Here is an 18,218-nt window from a genome sequence, read left to right on the forward strand (position 1 = left end):
TTCACCTGACAAGCTTTACACCTGAAAAGGTCAGTCTTAGTTATAAATAGAAAACATTACCATAGATTGCTAATTAGCATTGCTCCTTGTGTTTTTGTCAAATGCCTCTCAACACGGCACATCCAAACGGGTGATGTGGTTGTGAATGGACGGCTGAAAAGAACGAGAAGCTGTGAGTGTGAGTGTGTGTGAATGAGAGTATTACAAGCAGCAAGGATAAAAACAGAAAATAAAAGAGCTTGTGTCCTTTCTATAAATGTCTCTTCTCTCCTCGGTTGTTGCTATAATAAGAAACACAGAGGCGGAGGGGGTAGGCAGGAGAATGGTGCCCAGAGGAGAATACGGAGCTATTTTTAGCATCGGCTTGAAACGCTTCATTGGCTGGCTGGCAAAGCTTAAACCCCTGCCATATTCATAAATAAGATTATATGTGTGGAGTTGTGATAGGATGTGAAACACTGCCTTATGAGCATCAGCATCCTATTAAGAAGGTGAGTGCAAGGAGGCAGAAAGAGAGGAGGAAGGAAGGAATGAGAGAGGGGAGATAAAAATATAAAAAGGACTAAATACTGTGGAGATGTGAAGAAAGAGGGGAAAGAAGGTCCTGACAAAAAAATAAATAAAAAATGCTTTACACTTATTATTGATTGAGGATGACTGACTCAAGATGGAAAGGCAGAAGGAAATCCTGGAGTGATGTCACACCACTGCTGACTGCATCCGCACACATTCTCCCAGGGGAAAAGAGGGGGAAAAAAGGGCAGCGAGCGAGAGATTGAGGCAAGAGCGAGCGCTGAGAGGAGGAGGAAGACGGAAGGGAGCGCAAGAAATGAAAATAGGGTGGACCACAGTAGAGGGGCAGTGAAAGAAAAACCTAAAGGTAGTTCACCTGAAGCTGTAACACTCTTGACTTGTGGTTACGTGTGTCAACCCAGACACGGTCACACACACCAACCGGGGGAGACCAGGATTCATCAGACAGGTTGTGCAAGCACGACTTAGAGAGAGAAAGAGAGAGCGGTGCTGCAGAGGACGCACTGCAGGACTTTGACTGTGCAGTCTCTGTGTCCGTCTGTCTGTCTGTGTGGTCTCTTGTTGTTTTCTGTCTGTCAGTTGGTCCCCCGAGGATGAATGATGTTGCTGACGCCTTCTGTGCAGGTTGGTGCTAATTGGTTGAAAGGCTTGAAACATAAATGATTCGCTTCATCGTGCATGTTCGTGTAGGCGCTCTGCACATGACTCCTCGGTGTGCCTAATGTGCATGGTTGTATTTTAGCTGAGCGGACCTCTTAGAAACCTACCAGCAACATAAAGAAAAATGTTATGGTCACAAAAAAACTGAGAAAAAGGAATATTTTTCACTTGCATTCTTATAAATTCTTCAGCTGTTTTTTTTACAAATTGCCTTATTTGAATGAAAAGATTAATGCACGAAGGATATAGGAGTAAAAAAGGATTTAAAAAAATCAAGAATGCATCCATCTGTGTATTTTTATGAGTGGTTATGCTCTAACACAGAGTTGTACAAGTGTATATGTTGGAATACACTTGTGTGTGTATATGTTTAGGTCTTTGTGGTGAATATGTGCTTGTGTGAATGTATAATGAGGCTGTCGTTGTCGCGCAGACAGGGAGCACCTTGAAGTCCACGTGAGGAAAGGCTCAACCCAACCCGAACCCACAAACTCGTTCCATCCTCTGCAGGAACAGCCGCCTCTCACGCTGACTTACTCGTGCTTATTTGCTCGGCTCTCTTTTTAATGTTTCCTTTGAATCCATACGAGGAATCTTTAGGAAATTCACTTTAGCTTAATTTTGGGTGTTTGCAGAATGTGAATTTAATCAGTTTATGCATTGGTCTGTGCGTGTGTTGTAGGGAGTGAGCAGCCTGATTTTCTACTGCGTTGTGTATGAAAGTGCCTAAAGCGTGACTTGTGTTCCAGATTATTGGGTCATTGTTGCTGATTACCTCTCTACCAAATGAAAATAGCTTACTAGAATCAGTTTCCTGGTGCAGAGTGGATGGTAGAAGCTGAACGATCTTGCCCTATAAGGCTGTAACTGCAGTAAAATGCAATTGTGTTGGAAGCTAAAGTTCATACCTAGAGAAATCATTTGCAGAACATTATAGACTTCTTATATTTTGTATTATTTACTCTCATGTATACGCTGTTACAATGATGGATGCTTATACTAAACTTGGCCAAAGTTTCAAATAATGAGGTCTGTGTATGTACAAGTCATATTTATGAGCCAGTAGCTCCGAGTTCTTTAAACACTTCATTTAGGAAATGTTTTCTACTCCTGGCCATAGAGAGAGGATATCAGAAGTAGCAGCCTCTTGGGCTGAAAAAGAGACCAACACCAAGATTTTAAAAACTGCAGTTTATGGAGTGGTTGAGGCTGGCTACAAAAAGCAAGTCAGTCCCCACAGACTTCCATGTTAAAATGTTAACATTAGAGTATTAACAAGCTTGTTACAGCCTGGTACAGGAAACGCCCCATTTCCTATCCCAAAATATAATTATCTGCTATGAGGTATAGGCTGGATGCTCATATTAAAGATGCAGACACAATTGAAAATACACATATTGAAAATGCAGACACAATTTTAAACAATGAGGTTGGTGTATGTGTTTTGCAATATTTTGTTTAACAGGAATAACCAGTCAAAGTAAGTAGAGATGAGAGTACCATGTTTTAGGCAGAAAATGAACAAAGCCCATTATAAGATAAATGAGGATTATTTTAAACAGTGAATCATCCAGGTTCCCTTTATAGAGCCACTTCTTTTTGTCACATGATGACCAGTTAGTCAGTCAGAGGGATGCCAGGAACCATTTTTGGAAACAGCCATTCCCGTTCCCCCTGGCAACAAATCTTATCACTATCTGAAAGACACAGATACACACACAAATACACATACACACACATGGATATAGTACCAGCAGATAGAAGATGATCTAAGACCAAAGAGATCAATTTTCCCATGTGCATGTGAGTGCACACTCCAGAGCACAAATGGACACCCATACTCATGCTATTTTTTTCAGCTCCTGGGGGGTAATGAAGATGTATAGTGCTTAAAAGCATACAATATACTGTTGATTGAGCTTCCAAGACAAAAGTTATAGAGTCAGAGTTGCAGTGGGGAGAGAGAAGAGATTTTCTCTTGTTGAACATGCAGAATAATTTATAAATGGACGATTGATTCAGTTAAACATGCACTGCAAACAAACAAGCAAGCATGGGAATACACACCAAATGCTTTCAGTAATTTGGGTGTTTTCTCCACTTAAGAGGAGAGGAAGAATCCTAATGTCATTAACTTTATTACTGGGTGAGGGCAAGGAGAGGACAATATTCAACATACACAAAAACACATTAATGCAGATAAGCATGTTTGACAGAGCTGGTACGATTTTTCATCATGGCTTCATTTTTCAGAACATGTTGTTCAGTTCTCAGCAACCCCCCCTCCAAAAAAAACAGATATTGACTCAAGGTCCTGAGACAGATTGATTACATGAGTGATTAAGCTGACTGATGAGGAAATGAGAGTCAGGGAGCTTTTACTCCACACTTTTATTAATTAGGACTGCAGCTTTCAGTTATTTTTTTTTTTTTTTGCTTTACCAATTGTTGAATCTATAAAATGTTTATAAGTTGTATCTTTTAAAGTGTTTTAGATGGAACATGCTAACCTTAATAAAATTCCATCCATCCATTCTATTCCACTTATCCAGTTCAGGTGTTCCTCCCTTAATAAAAATAATAAAGAAAATAACCTGATTTTAACATCTTTGAATGAACTTTGTTTCCATAGCTTTTACATAATTTGTGAATTGCTAGAATTTATTCTGTTAAAATAAACATCTGCTAGTGTTCCAGTCAACTTGGCAACACATAACTTTGTTAACTTGACAATAACCACATTCAGTGTGAAAAATATTATGCTTCAGTTGAGCATTTAGCAGAACTGTTGGGCAGTGTTCTCGCCAGAAGGATTCCCACAGAAGAACATCTGTTAGAGCTAAAAGCTATATACAGAAATAAGGCTTATTAGGAAACAGAAGGTAAAGGCTATGAACTATCAGAGTTGGGTTAAAATGCACATTTCTGAATAATTTTTTAAAATAAACAAAAAAAAACCCCCACACAAAATAACATGCAGCAGCAAGTCATATTTTACTATTTACAAAAAAGGCGCTATTAAATGCAGTTCATGTCTAAGTTTGTCTGTTTTCAAATTTGTTTGTTGATGAAAGACCTAGAACTTGGGTTATTGTGAATACTACTACCATTAAATTTAGAATTTCAGGATCATGTTTTCATTCCAGACTGATTGATAGCAGGGGTATTAGAGTGCAGACTTAAAGAGCCTGGCATGGAAACATTCAGAGCTAATACAAATTCATCATAAGTCTTCCATAGGCACCACTTAAAATTGATTGTAAGCCATCTCAAGCAATACAAAGTAATTCTTTTTTTTTTTTTTTTTTTACTTTTATTGCCAAAAGTAACAAGGCAATTCACAGCAACAACATAACCTGAGACCAAATTTGCAGTATATAATAGTGAGGATTATTCAAAAACTTAATTTCAAAGGAAAAACATACATACACATATACATATACATACATACCAATACTTACATTCCTTAGCACAGATGTAACAGTGTTAAGGCCTGAGTGTCCTGTCAAGATATTTTATAATTGGAGCCCATTTTTCTCGAAGGTTGGCACTTTTAGTTGTAGTTGAGCTGTTATCCGTTCCATTGTATAGACATGTGACATCATCCAAGTTCCATGAAATCGTTTTCTAACCCGATTGGTTCTCTTCTAATATTGTCCCAATTCTTATGCTTTGTAATTTAGTCCCTTAACTGGAAATATCTATAGTGGTCCCCTGGGGATAAAGCATATTTGGCCCTTAGATGGGCAAAACTTTTAAGAGTATTCTTTTCAAACAGCTGATTGACTGTAATCAATCCTTTCTCCGCCTACCTCTCAAAACTCTAATCTGACAATGATGGAAGGAACTCAACATTTCCATTTATGGGAACAGCTCGAGACATGGTCAAATTCCCTTTTAGCATTTTTAACACTTGGTTCCAAATATTTACAGTGTGCTTGACCCATGGGTTAGTTATTTAAATTTTTTTCTGTGATTTTGGATTGAGAAATGGGAGACTCCGAAGGGAGATACCTGGTAAGGAATACTCTTCCATAGATACCCACTGCATTTCTGAATCATGAATAATCCAGGCAGCCATTGATTTTAATTGAGCTGCCCAGTAGTACATTCTGTAGTTAATACAAAGTAATTTTGTTTATCTTTTATTTAATTTATGTTATGATACAAGGTTCATGGAAACTCTGTGTTTTACACTTTGTTTCACTTGAGATTCATGCAATTTTAACATTTTTTTTCTGTGTCAGCATACTTGTGTTCAGGAGCGATTCTAGAATCAGAGCAGAGCAGAGAGCTGCCCAGCCAGGCAAGATAAACTTTACTCGTCACGATGAGACTTCTTCCCTGGCTCTGTCAGTCCCTGCATCCTTAAATATCTCCAGTTGTCCTGAATTCCCTCTGACTGTCTACTTGGTGCATTTAAACCCCTGTTCCTCCCTGTCCTCATTGTCTGTTGTCTTCATCAGTCATCATAATTTTACCATCTCTGTGCAAGTCGGCAAATTTCTTTATTAAATCATAAGATTCTTAAATTCATCAAGTCTCTCTGTGCCTGGGTCCTCGTCACAAAACATGACATCACTTTTTTGAAAAGTCTGTAACAAAACCATCAAATCTGATCAAGGTTATGTAAATGCTGTTAAAGACTACTACTGCCAAAGAACAATGGATTGGAATTAAAAAAAAAAAAAAATCCTAACCTTAATTACTGCGGGAGAATAATGAACGATGCTCATAGTGAGTAAAAAGTAGACTGAGTGCATTTTTTGGACAGAGATTCACTTTTAATGTGTATGTATAATATAATACAGATACATAAAAAATACACTCCAAAAATAGAAGAGTCCTTGAAATGTACAAAATACTATTAAAAAATTAGAAAAATGGAGACACCTTGGCCTTTGGTACGAAGTATACAATGTATGAAAAGATGTTTACTGCAGATACTACTATGGCTCTGCAGTTTTTTTCTTTTCTTTTAACCTATGTCGCCTCACCTTGAGGTTGGCAAATCTGTCTATCACATTTTGGTGTTCAAGTCTCTCAAGCATCTCTTTCTCAACTGACATCACAGCCAGGTGCTGGAGTCTGCTTTGACCCATGGTTCTTCTCAGCCAGGTATGGAGCTGACTTAAGACACTAAATGACCTCTCACAGCTACAGCTGCTAACTGGGTTTGTTAGGGCAACCTGAATTACAGTTTTCACTGTGGGGAAGATCTGATTATCCAGAAGATTGTACAATGTTAACATATCTGGGATGGCACCAGCCTCACTCTTGAGCTTCAAAAAGTTTTTGGCAACCGTGACTTCCTCTGACTGAAGTTCGCTATGGTAATGCAGTGCCAGGGCTGACAACCCAGTTTGTTTTGCAAATTCTGTATAGCAGCTTTAATATGGGACAACATAACTTCCAGATTGTATGAGTAAAATTAGTTGGGGGTTTTTTTCTTTGCCGGTTTAACAGTTTCTGTTTTGCCTGTTAGTATTCCCTGTCTGTTTTCTTACCTGGTTCTTGCTGAACTTGTACTTTCTCCTCATGTTCCCCTCTTTCCTCTCTCCCTCTTTGGACTGACAATCATACACAAATAGTTTGTATTCAATTAGATTTAAAAAAACTATTAAGATCACTAATAAAAAAGTCCTCTCTCAGTGTAATTTCAACCAAAAGGCAAATAACCAAACCACATGTACATCTAATAAAAGATATGAATATTGAAACACTGATCTAACATTATCCTTTATTGACGGATCATTTAATTTTACACTTTTACCTGAATGTGGCTCCGTTTTTTGAAAAAAACTTCCTCATATCCATTATGAACCTGGCTGTCTATACTTTTGTTGTTAAAATGTTCCATCTCAATTAAGTAATGTATGCTTTTTGTATTTTTAGTAGTGTGTCCCACAAACAGCAAATATTGTCAAAAAAAGTAAGAAATCTTTGGGGGTGCTTTGATTCATTCCCAAAAATGGGCTAAAATCGCCCCTGCTTGTGTCCCATTAGAAAACTAAAACAACTGAAAGTGAAACTTATGAACCTCTTAAGACAAAGAGCAAGCTTTAACACAGTGAGTCACTGAAGACTGGTGTTATTGAACCTGTAATGCAACAGAAATGAAGTATAACAAATGCTACTTCCATTTTAGTAACAGTATTGCTAGGTGGCCTTTTCTGTGGGTATTCCAAAGTTGACAGCCTTTTGGAAATGGTGGTGGGGTGTTCACATTCAATCTGATTGCAATAGTTGGACCTCCTATGTGGAAGGGATTCTGTGAAGACAAGAATTTGCACTGGTAAATGCATACACTGATCAGGCATTGCATTATAACCACCTGTCTGTTGTGGTGTGTATAATATTGTGTTGGTCCATTCCTGACTTGTTGAGGCATGGACTCCACTGAAAGTGTGCTATAGTATCTGCACTGAGATTATAGCAACATATTCTTTAAGTCTTGTAAGTTGCGAGGTGGGGCCTCCATAGTTTGGACTTGTTTGTCCACCACATCCCACAGATGCTTGATTGGAGTGAGATCTGAAGAATTTGGAGGCCAAGTCAACACCTCCTCCTTCTGCTTTTCAAACTGTTCCTGAAACATTTTTGCTTTTCTTCATGATGCATTAGCCTACTGAAAAAGGCCACAGACGTCAGGCAATACTGCATCCATGAATGGGTGTACATGGTCTGCAACAATGCTTAGGTAGGTGGTGTGTGCCAAAGTGACATCCACAGGGATTACAGGACCCAAGGTTTCCCAGCAGAATATTTCCTAAAGCATCACATTGCCTCTGTCTGCTTGCATTCTTCCCATAGTGCATCCGGGTATGGTATGTAAAAAAAAATTGCCCATTGTTGGGGCTTTCGGCAGTGGACAGCACGGGGTCAGCATGGACACCCTGACTGGTCTCCATCTCTAGTCACATGCATTCCAACAAACTATGATGGACTGTGTACACCTTTCTATCAGAACCAGCATTAACCTTTTAGGCAGCTTTGAGCTAAAGTAGCTCATCTGTTGGATCTGACCACATGGGCCAGCCTTCACTCGCTCATCAATGAGCCTGACCACTGCAGAATTTTGACCCTTGTCAGACTCACTTAAATCCTTATGCGTCCCCATTTTCCTTGCTTCTAACACATAAACTTTGAGGATAAAATGTTCACCTGCTTTAATATGTCCCAGCCAGTAACAGGTGCCACGATAAAGAGATAATCAGTGTTATTTATTTTACCTGTCAATGTTAGTAATTTTGCCCGATCGGTGTATAAACTTTCTTTAGCATGTTCAACTCAAAGTGACTTTCCTAGAGAACTGGAGAGTTAAAAGTGGGTAGGGCTGCTCGATTATGGCAAAAATGATAATCACGATTATTTTCACTGAAATTGAGATCACGATTATTTGACGATATTTATTTAACCCTTTAAGACCTACTATAGAACCAAGTCCACCAGAGCTTATATTATTTTTTTTACATGCTGTAGTGCCATTTGTGGGAGTATTTCAAGTTGCTATACAACTGTTATAGCCCATATTTTACTAATATGTATGCATTAAGTCCATAGTAACTACATTAATTGCAAAAAAGTGCAATAAACTACAAAAAAAATTGAAAATCGAAAATTGAAAATTTTGTTTTGTTTACATATATTTCTACTTGGAGAAATTTAAGAGGTTTATCCCTCAAAACTTTAAATACAAAAAAGTTGCAAAAAATAGTTTACAACAACAGGAAATTTATTTTGAGTGTCTTCATAGTTTTATTTTGGAGATACAGCAATTTTTATATATTGCAGGAAAAACAAAAAACAATCCTATGATGCAAATTTGCAAAGAAAACAGCAGGTGCATCATTTCACTGTGGGAAGTGTTACGAACAGCTGATAGGAACGGCAAAGCGTGTTTCTGGAATATTATGTTTTTGTTGCTGCAAGCGCTTTTTATGCAATTTTTGCAAAGCTATATGTGGAAGGAAACCGTGACCGAGGACAAGCTGATGGCATAAGATGTAAGTACAACTCCTCCGGTTTCATATGCAAAACAAATTATTGCGCTAGCTTACACGGTTCAGGTTCTACAGGGATTTAAAAATAGTTACGCAAAACGGAGCATGCTGCTCTGACCGGCTTTAAAGGGTTAACAATGACTTTTAAAAAATAATATAAAATAGTGTGCAACACCACTGAAGTTTTTTTTACCTCTCTTTTCAACCAGCGGCAGTCACTCTCCTCTCCAAATAACTTCTGCTTAGCTTTCCGAGCTTCCCTCGGGTCCTCTTAATCAGCGGTCTCCACCCTTTTTTGCGCCACGGACCGGTTTATGCCCGACAATATTTTCACAGACCGGCCTTTAAGGTGTCGCGGATAAATGAGGGAGGGGCTAATAATCGGCTCAGTCATTTTTAATGATCGTTGAAAGCCCAGATCGTAATCGTGATTAAAATTCGATTAATTGAGCAGCCCTAAAAGTGGGTATCATGTAAGCTTTGTCATGCCATCCATTTTTATATAACTCTGCTGCACTGCATGTGCATTCACACATGGTTGACCCTTAATATGTAATGAACATATTGTCACTGGGCAGTCAGCTGCTTTATAGGGTTTAGTAGCCTCCTACTAAAGTGTGTCTAATGAGAATAACTGACTACCTGATGTTTCATGTTTCTTTGTAGCTTAATGTTGAGATGCATCCAAATGTGTGCATGTGTGCATTAGTACTAAATAGCAATAGACTACAAGCTGTGTTAAATTGTAAGAATTTGGTGTTTTTGTGAGGTAATTGATTAAACAGAAATTCATTTTGGTCTCACTGCTGAGAAAACTACAGTCGCATTCTTATGAGTCAGTCTGAGAAGCATTTTAATAGTATTTGTGTTGAGTTGTCTGCCCTATAAGTCCAACGAGATGTTTTTTTTTTATTATGTAGTGTGTAGATTCAGTCTTTTATTACTCAGTTCCTATTGAGCCACACTCACCCTGTAAATGCACTCCATGGTTCACTTGTTTTATATATCCAAAGCAATAAAATATAGAACCAAAAAAGTCTTAGTTTATCAGTTTAGGACATTTCATTTTGTAGCTTAAAGAAAATAATGTTGTTATATAGGTAACAAAGTACATAAGTTTACCTCCACCAGAGCTTTGGCTATTTGAAACATGTTGATGCAAACCAGATGGTCAGTGAGCAACAGAAACCTTTCTACAGAAAGAAAGGCAGTGCAGCACCAGATGTATCATTAAAACCCTAAAATACACATACCCTAATAAACATTGCACACTATACACACTTGCAGCCATAGTGACACGGGTTTGTTGTGCACCTGCTGTTTTCCACACCTTGTAATAGCCTCGGTTGCTACAGGTCTAAACAGGCCTGCAATCAGAAAGACAGAGGGGGAGTTAGGGGTAGTGTCTCGCTCATTTTTTCTTTGATGGATGCATTTAGTCCAAAGGCTGTGTGGACTGCACTGTAACACATTTGTCATCTTATTGCTAAAAAGGATGCAATTTAAGAAAGGATTGGAGCTCCACAGCAGTGTATTGCTTACAAGTGGTGTGCATTTGAAATAGTGCATCAAAAATCAGGGAGAGAGCGAGAGGCTAATCAGCTGAAGTCTATGAATATTTGGAGACATTAATAAGTTAGAGGAAAAGCTGCAAAGCTATGTATTTTTCCTCGTGCAGTTTTTACACTGAACCTGGAAAGTATTCACAACACTTCACTTGTTCCATATTTTGTCATGGTACAGCCTTATTCCAATTCCAGCATTGTAAATAAATCAACCACCAGGAACCTTCATAGAGCTGGTTGCCTGGCCAATCTGAGGGATCAGCGTAGAATGGCCCTAGTCATGGAGGTGACAAAGCGCACAATAATAATGGATTGGATTTATATAGCGCTTTTCCAGGCACCCAAAGCGCTTTACAATGCCACTAGTCATTCACTCTCACACACTGGTGGAGGAAAGCTACACTTGTAGCCACAGCTACCCTGGGGCAGACTGACAGAAACGAGGCTGCCATATCACGCCATCGGCCCCTCTAGCCAACACCAGTAGGCGGTAGGGAAAAGTGTCTTACAGAGACAGAGAGCCCGGGGATCGAACCAGCAACCTTTCGGTTACAGATGTGCTTCCCAACCCCCTGAGCCACGTGCGTGCGCTTACTCCAGTGTTGCTTTGTGGAAAGACGAGAACCTTTCAGAAACACAACCATTTCTGTTGCACACCACCAATCAAACGTGTATGAGTGGCAATATGGAAACTACTCCTAATGAAAAAGGTTCATGAAGCGTGGTGGTGGCAGAATCATGCTGTAGGGATGTTTTTTGGCAGCAGGAATTGGGACACTAGTCAAGGTTGATTGAAAGATAAATACAGCTATATGTCTGTGTAGGTTCTTGGAAAGAAAGCAACCGGATTTCATTACATTTTATGAAGACAAGAGGTGAAACGTCTTTACAAAGCTAAAAAAAATCCATAGCCAAGATAAGAAAATGTTTGGCTACGAAACCACGCTGTGATTGTCCTTGAGTGGCCCAGCCTGAGCCCAGACGTGAACCTGATTGAACATCTCTGGAGAAATCTGAAAACAAGCTGATGTTCCCCATTCATTATTATTGAGCTTCTCAAAAAGACTTGAGGCTGTAATTGCTACCAAAGGTGCCTCAACAAAACGCTGAGCAAAGGCTTGGTATATACATGTAATATTTTTGTTTTTCATTTTTAATAAATTTGAAATAATTTCACTTTGTCAATTTTCGGTATTGTGTGTAAAATTGTGAAGGCGAAAAGGTGAAAAATGAATTTAATACATTTTGGAATAAGACTGTAAAATGATAAAATGTGGACCAAGTGATGTGTTGTGAATACATTCCAGATGCACTATATTATAGGCTGCTTCTTCTTAAATTATTGAAGAAGGGAACAGAAACTTAATAACTGACTGCTTGTGAACTATCCTTCCTAAGATTAGCTCCAGCAGAGCAAACTGCACCTAAAAATGTAACATGTGGATGAAAGCAGGTGTAAAATCTGAGGCTGTTTTATTAGACACAATGCGACACAGTGAGTCAGAGAGAGAGGGGAGGGAGTAATAAGACAGTGCTGTTTCTTCTGAGTAATGGATAATGAAAACACTTGATGATGGCAATGAAGAATGTAACAGTAAATTAAAATATGCACATGAGGTGACCTCAAAGAGAAGCACCAGAACAGAAGATAAAGACACAGCGGAGATGCAGATCTTTATTTATGTTCCTGATTTCCATTTCTGCGTTTTTACAGTATGTGATTGCAAAATATAAGTGCATAGAATTGTATATGTATATCAAAAAGAGATTAATTATGTCTGCACTGTTTTGGTCAAAGTTAGTCTCCAGTAGATTTCTGTTCAGAATTCCTTAAGTGCCTTGTCTCCTCCCTATATAACATCTGTGTCAATGATCTTTTGTTTAGAGGCTAGTATTTCCTCACATATAGATTTCACTGACTAAGGTCCTTAACTGTATACAGAATACATCATTGGACTATTGTTCACACAAGTCTGAGCTGATAAAATAATGGACAGAGGTAGATGCTGCCTCTGGGTTTGAAAGTTACGTTGTGGGCATTGAAGCTCATCTGCTCATTCACAGCTGTATGTATGACCGAAACGGTATGGAGCTCTTTCTAGACCGGAAGCAGCAACATGGAGCTTGGTCTGGGTAGCAGCTGGATGAAGGAAAAACATCACCATCAATAAAATTTCAAAATATATGTTGCTTGATGACAGCAGATACTTTGCTGATACACATGAGCATAGCTAGAAGCAAAGAAAATCTTGTGGGTTTGGGGGTTTTTTTTAAACAGCTTCTGAAATGCAAGAGTGTGATCATGACTGGATACCACTTCGGCATCTGATATACCTCGGACACAGAAGATGTTGTTGTTCCCTCGGACTAGTATCAACAGAGATCCTGCACCTGCTGCAAGAACACAAAGTGTTGCAATGAAACATTTTGCCATCATAAAAGACAGAAAATTATTTTCACATCTAAAAAAAATTTATTTTTCAGATTCACAGTACAGTTTAACTACAAGGTAGAGCATGTTAAGTTATTATTACATAGCAAAACATTATGCTACACAGTAAAGTATTAAATATGAAGTAAAACAAAGTATATACAAGGTGTAAAGACACCTTGTATATACTTTTCTGCATCTTTTCCCCTGCAATCTTTGTGTGTACCACAGAGCCATGGCTCAGTGGCTGAATGTCTGAGTCCCACATCAATGCAAGCTTCAAGCAATTTATAATTCTTAGCTTTTTTTTGATGTATCATAATTCACCACAAACTGTTTCTGAGAAAATGTTGGGGAACAAGAGCAAGAGCTCCTAAAACTAAAGTGACCATTCTTTGTGTTTATATGGATCTATCCTTCCTAATAACACTCCTTAGCCTAATTGTTTAGCATCTGTCTGTGTCCTATTGTGTTGTTAATCTCCCAGGTCATTTGGATGTTTTGTTTCACCATTTGTTAGTGTGTTTTCCTCCTTGTTACCTGTTGGCGTTATGATTCCCAAGCTCTTTAAAAGCATGTGAAGCCAACATGAAAGTCATTTAAACCTAAATCCTTCCAATGGAATCGGAATCGGAAACCCAGTTGTCTCAGTCTGTGACCTCTTTCTTGGTGATTTGTAATTTTAGTTGCTAGTTTTCTGTGTCTTTCAACATAGCTTCATTTTCACTTTGTGAATTATGGGCCCATTTAGAGTGAAAAAGCTTTAGGATAGAGATACCTTGTGAGTAGGGATGGGTACCGGTGTCCAGTGCCATGATGGCACCGGTTCTGACATAAACGGTAGTAACCAGACCGAAAAGCAGCGCACATTTCGGTGCTTTATTTCGGTGCTTTTTTTTCCTGAGCTGTGATACACTTCTAGCCAATCATTTTACGTTTCCCAGGATAGTAGGCGGGGCCAGGTACGTACGTTCAGTTAGAGCAGAGCTACAGATTAAAAATGTCCAAGGCGAAGCGGTCAAAAGTCTGGTTGTACTTCACAGCAAAATATGCAAACTCAGCAGCAACAAGTGCTTTAAGCTGATACTATGATACTGTCAAAGGAGGTAACACCTCGAATCCGATTAAACACCTGGCGACGCATAGCGTTTTTTTTAAAAGCCGAGAAATGCGCCGTATTTGATAGCTTGCTGCGAGACCTCACACCGTGCATGTTGGGTGGGTTGCCAGTTATCGGACCCGGAGCAACATCCCCCAAAAACCCGAAGAATAGAGTCCTGGCCCCTAGCCCTGCCAGTGTAGCAGAAATGATGAGGATGATGAAGGCAGCAGCAGCCGTTCTTCTCTGGGCGAGTAGCTTAATGTTGTTCGAGTGTAATTTACGTTGAGTAGGCTAACCACGTTATTACATTAATGCATGTAAGGTGAACTAGCAAACATCATCATAGCTACATGATGCTGTCTTCTTGTTTGATGGCAGATACTCCCTTCACCCTGGCCAAAAAGGCTAAAATGACCAAAGAAAAAGTGGGAAACAGTTAAACATGAGAGGTTTTTGGACAAAGTTTGTGTTTTTTTCCATTGTTTAAGCACTGCTTCCAGCCAAGAGTGATACCATATATGCCCCATAGCTGCAGAAAAGGCTAACATTGTTATCTTTTTACAAAAAAAACAAACAAACAGCTGAACATGAGAGGTTTTTGGACAAAGTTTGTGTTCTCCATTCTTTAAGCACCGGTTTGAGCACCGTTTAAGCACCGGCACCGTTTCAAAAGTACCGATTTGGCACCGGTATCGGATAAAACCTAAACGATACCCATCCCTACTTGTGAGTAATAAGTTCCTACTAATGATGCACTAGTATTGCTTGTTTGTCACAGTTGGTTTTAAAAATCAAAAATAACAATGAATAAAACATTTAACTAGAGGCAGTATCAGACAAGTAATGCTGTGCCAATTTTCAAGTTATTGTGGCTATGACCATCTTATCTATACAGTCTACAGATTTCACAAGCAGCTTCTCTGTAGACAGTATTTTAAATTTAGCTCTTTATTTTTACACTTTGTTTTCCACACTTGTCCAAAAAGCAGACTGGATAGCTCAATAAATGAATTACATGGTTTTAATTATTATCTCATTTGGTAATACAGTCCACTTAAAATATGGCATTTGTATTTAGTGACCTGCTTTAGACAAAGCATTTCTTGCAGATAGAAAGCTAGTGGTTGGAGCAGTTTTAGTGCTGTGAGATTATCTTGTGTACGTGTGTGTGAGCCGTGCCTGTATTTCAACTCTCTCCTCTCACTAATGTAAATCAAGATAACACACTGTGGGAAAACAATGACTTGGAAAGAAATGGAGAGATGGAATTTTTAAGATGAGTGAGCATAAATAAGTGATGGGCTGTTGAAAGGGTGCTGTTTGTCTGTAGGGTTATCTACAGGCACTGTCCTTTAAACACACGAACACACACACACATGCTCACAAGTAGAGGACGAGAGAGGAGGAGGCAACGGGAGAGAGAGAGGCTCTTTGCCTTTAGTGAGGCTCTTTGCCTGTCAGCACATATCTGCCTCAAAGCCTCATGAAGAGCTGGGAAGAGACTTAACTGAAGAAGGTGTGAGTGAGCTAGAGTTAATGAGAGACAAAGAGAGTGTATGTATGTAAGAGAGAGAGAGAGCGAAGGAGAGAGAGAAAGAGGGAGGGGGGCTTTACATCCTTGCTCTCTCTTAAAGACAGAGCCGGTTGTTCTCCACTCAGAGGTACCGCAGGCTGAAGAGGAAAGAGCTGGAAACATTAAGCTCTGTTTCGCTTGCGCTGTCTCGCTGTTTAGCCACAGTATCTGTCTCACTCTCTCGTACCTCCTCCCCCCTTTGCCTCCAGGTGATCACTCCGTTCCGTAGGCTCATCCTCTGTGCTGAGAACAGGAAAGAGATGGAGGACTGGATCAGCTCGCTCAAGTCCGTCCAGTCCAGAGAGCATTACGAGGTAAGGTCCAGTTCAACAGATTAAAGTGTGTGTGTGTGCGTGTGTGTGTGTGTGTGTTTGTGGAGGGGGGGGTTGTTTGGCAGTTTTGGGGATGGGATACATAGAAATGCGGAGTTCAGATAGGGCTGCAGCACATGCATAAGCACGCCTCCACCCGCATGTTGTCACATGTTCGACACTGGGCAGAGTAACAGTAAGAAAAACTGTATTGGCACATCCTATTCTCCCAAGTGTTTTTTCTCCTTATGACTTTCTAACACAGAACATACTCGGTAGATGCCTATTTGAAAGCTTTTTTTTTCACTTCAAGCCAGTATTTCTTGAAGAATCTAGAAAACATGTTACCAGCATCAAAACTGATCGTAACTGCTCAGCGTATTCCACTGTCAACAGAATATGTTAAGAAGACTGTAAATCCTGGCTGTGCACTGACAGCGAGGTGATGTGGCGAGCACAGGAAGAAAGCTGTGCTGCATTTTAATGCCTTTGATTTGAGAGGGAAATCTTATATAAGACCCCATCCCTCACCCCCTTACTGCACTGCAGTGCTGCAGCAACCCCAGAGCTCACACAACACAGGGAACACACATGTTCACACAAACACACGCACACAGACACACAAGCATGCGCACTCCTGCCAATATGTCCACACAGCAGCATTTAATTGCTGTATCCTTTTATGTGACACTGTTAAAGAATGCAAGTACCCCAGTTTGTAAGCACCTGTTAGAGTTGTACTTGTGAAAAACCAATTATATCCAGGACTGCGCCAACTACTGCAGATGCAACACCCACATGGGTACACTACACTGTGGCTCCACAGTAGGACCTCTCCATATACTAATGTGTAGAGGCATCCAGTTCATCTGACCTGGGTGTGTAGCTTTTTGTAAAAGTCGTCACTCTAACAACTCTAAGGAAGTGGAGGCTCTCTCTCTCCTGTGGAGGCTCTTTTCTTATACCAGGCACTTTCCTAACTAATGTTGTCATGGTGTTAGGGGAAAATGAATAATAGTTATTCTAAAAGAAAGCTAGTATACCACAAAGGAGTCGAGTATCAATTGTGTGTCTGTAAATCAATGTTCAATGTTTTTTCTTTTTGATCATGCTTACATTTGTGACATGTGACTGCTGTTTTCACCTCTCCTTTGCCAGACAGCACAGTTTAATGTGGAACATTTCTCAGGGATGCACAACTGGTACGCCTGCTCCCATGCACGGCCCACCTTTTGCAATGTTTGTAAGGATAGTTTGTCTGGGGTCACATCTCACGGCCTCTCTTGTGAAGGTGAGTACAAATACACTCAAAACTACACATGTTTACTATCACAAGTGTGAAACTCAAAAAGGATCATTATTTCATGTATTTCACTTTAAATTTGGGGTAAGCCAACATGTTTTTGTCATCACTGGATGAAAAATCAAAAGATTTTTGGCACTAGCACATAGACTACTCAATACTCCATTTGCAGTCCGCTAGTTTCTCCTGTCCCTGTTCTCACTGTAAGTGCATCTCCTCACACAAATGATAGGTCCTGTGCAGTAGAGCTATCTAACAACAAAAAGGTGAAGTGAAATAATGTTAAGTTAGTACTGAGTTGACAGTAACATAGTGTTAGCCTAAGTGCACTAAAAGCTTCAGAAGATGGCACGAGTGCAAACAAGAGAGAGGAGGACAGAGAGACAACGGAAAAAATTTGTCATCTACCGGTAAGCTTTTCACTCGTGCCACAAACTACTGCAGACAATGAAGAAAATTGTTGGTGTAGGAGGTATGACATCCATCCAAACTTCCAAAGAACCGCTGCACTGTTGCTAACTGCATGGCTCTCAACAGCTATGAGGTCACTAAAGACCATGGTACTTGTTTTTGTTGTTGTTTTTTTGGGGGGGTTTTTAGGTTGCAAAAAAGGTCGCAAAAATTGTCACATATGTAACACTTAAAATGTCTTAAAATGCATTTTACTTCTCCAACACAAACACCTACACTGATTGGAGAGCTAACCGCAGCCTCACAGAGTAAACAAATATGTGAC

General features: G+C 39.6%; 1 protein-coding gene across 6 annotated transcripts in view; it reads left to right on the forward strand.

Annotated features, from left to right (window-relative positions):
- The window catches only part of dgkh (diacylglycerol kinase, eta), a 79,065-nt gene that overhangs the window by 26,569 nt on the left and 34,278 nt on the right, over positions 1–18,218 (forward strand). For all 6 annotated transcript variants that reach the window (XR_013902493.1, XM_080291097.1, XM_080291096.1 and 3 more), the window contains exons 5-6: positions 16,078–16,182; positions 17,338–17,470. Coding sequence is in view for 5 of the 6 variants with exons in the window: in XM_080291097.1 (XP_080147223.1) it covers positions 16,078–16,182; positions 17,338–17,470 (238 nt within the window). In the remaining variant the exon portion in view is untranslated. The remainder of the gene's footprint in view (positions 1–16,077; positions 16,183–17,337; positions 17,471–18,218) is intronic.

The sequence above is a fragment of the Astatotilapia calliptera genome, chromosome 16 (genome assembly GCF_964374335.1).
Source record: "Astatotilapia calliptera chromosome 16, fAstCal68.1, whole genome shotgun sequence".
Lineage (NCBI taxonomy): Eukaryota > Metazoa > Chordata > Actinopteri > Cichliformes > Cichlidae > Astatotilapia > Astatotilapia calliptera.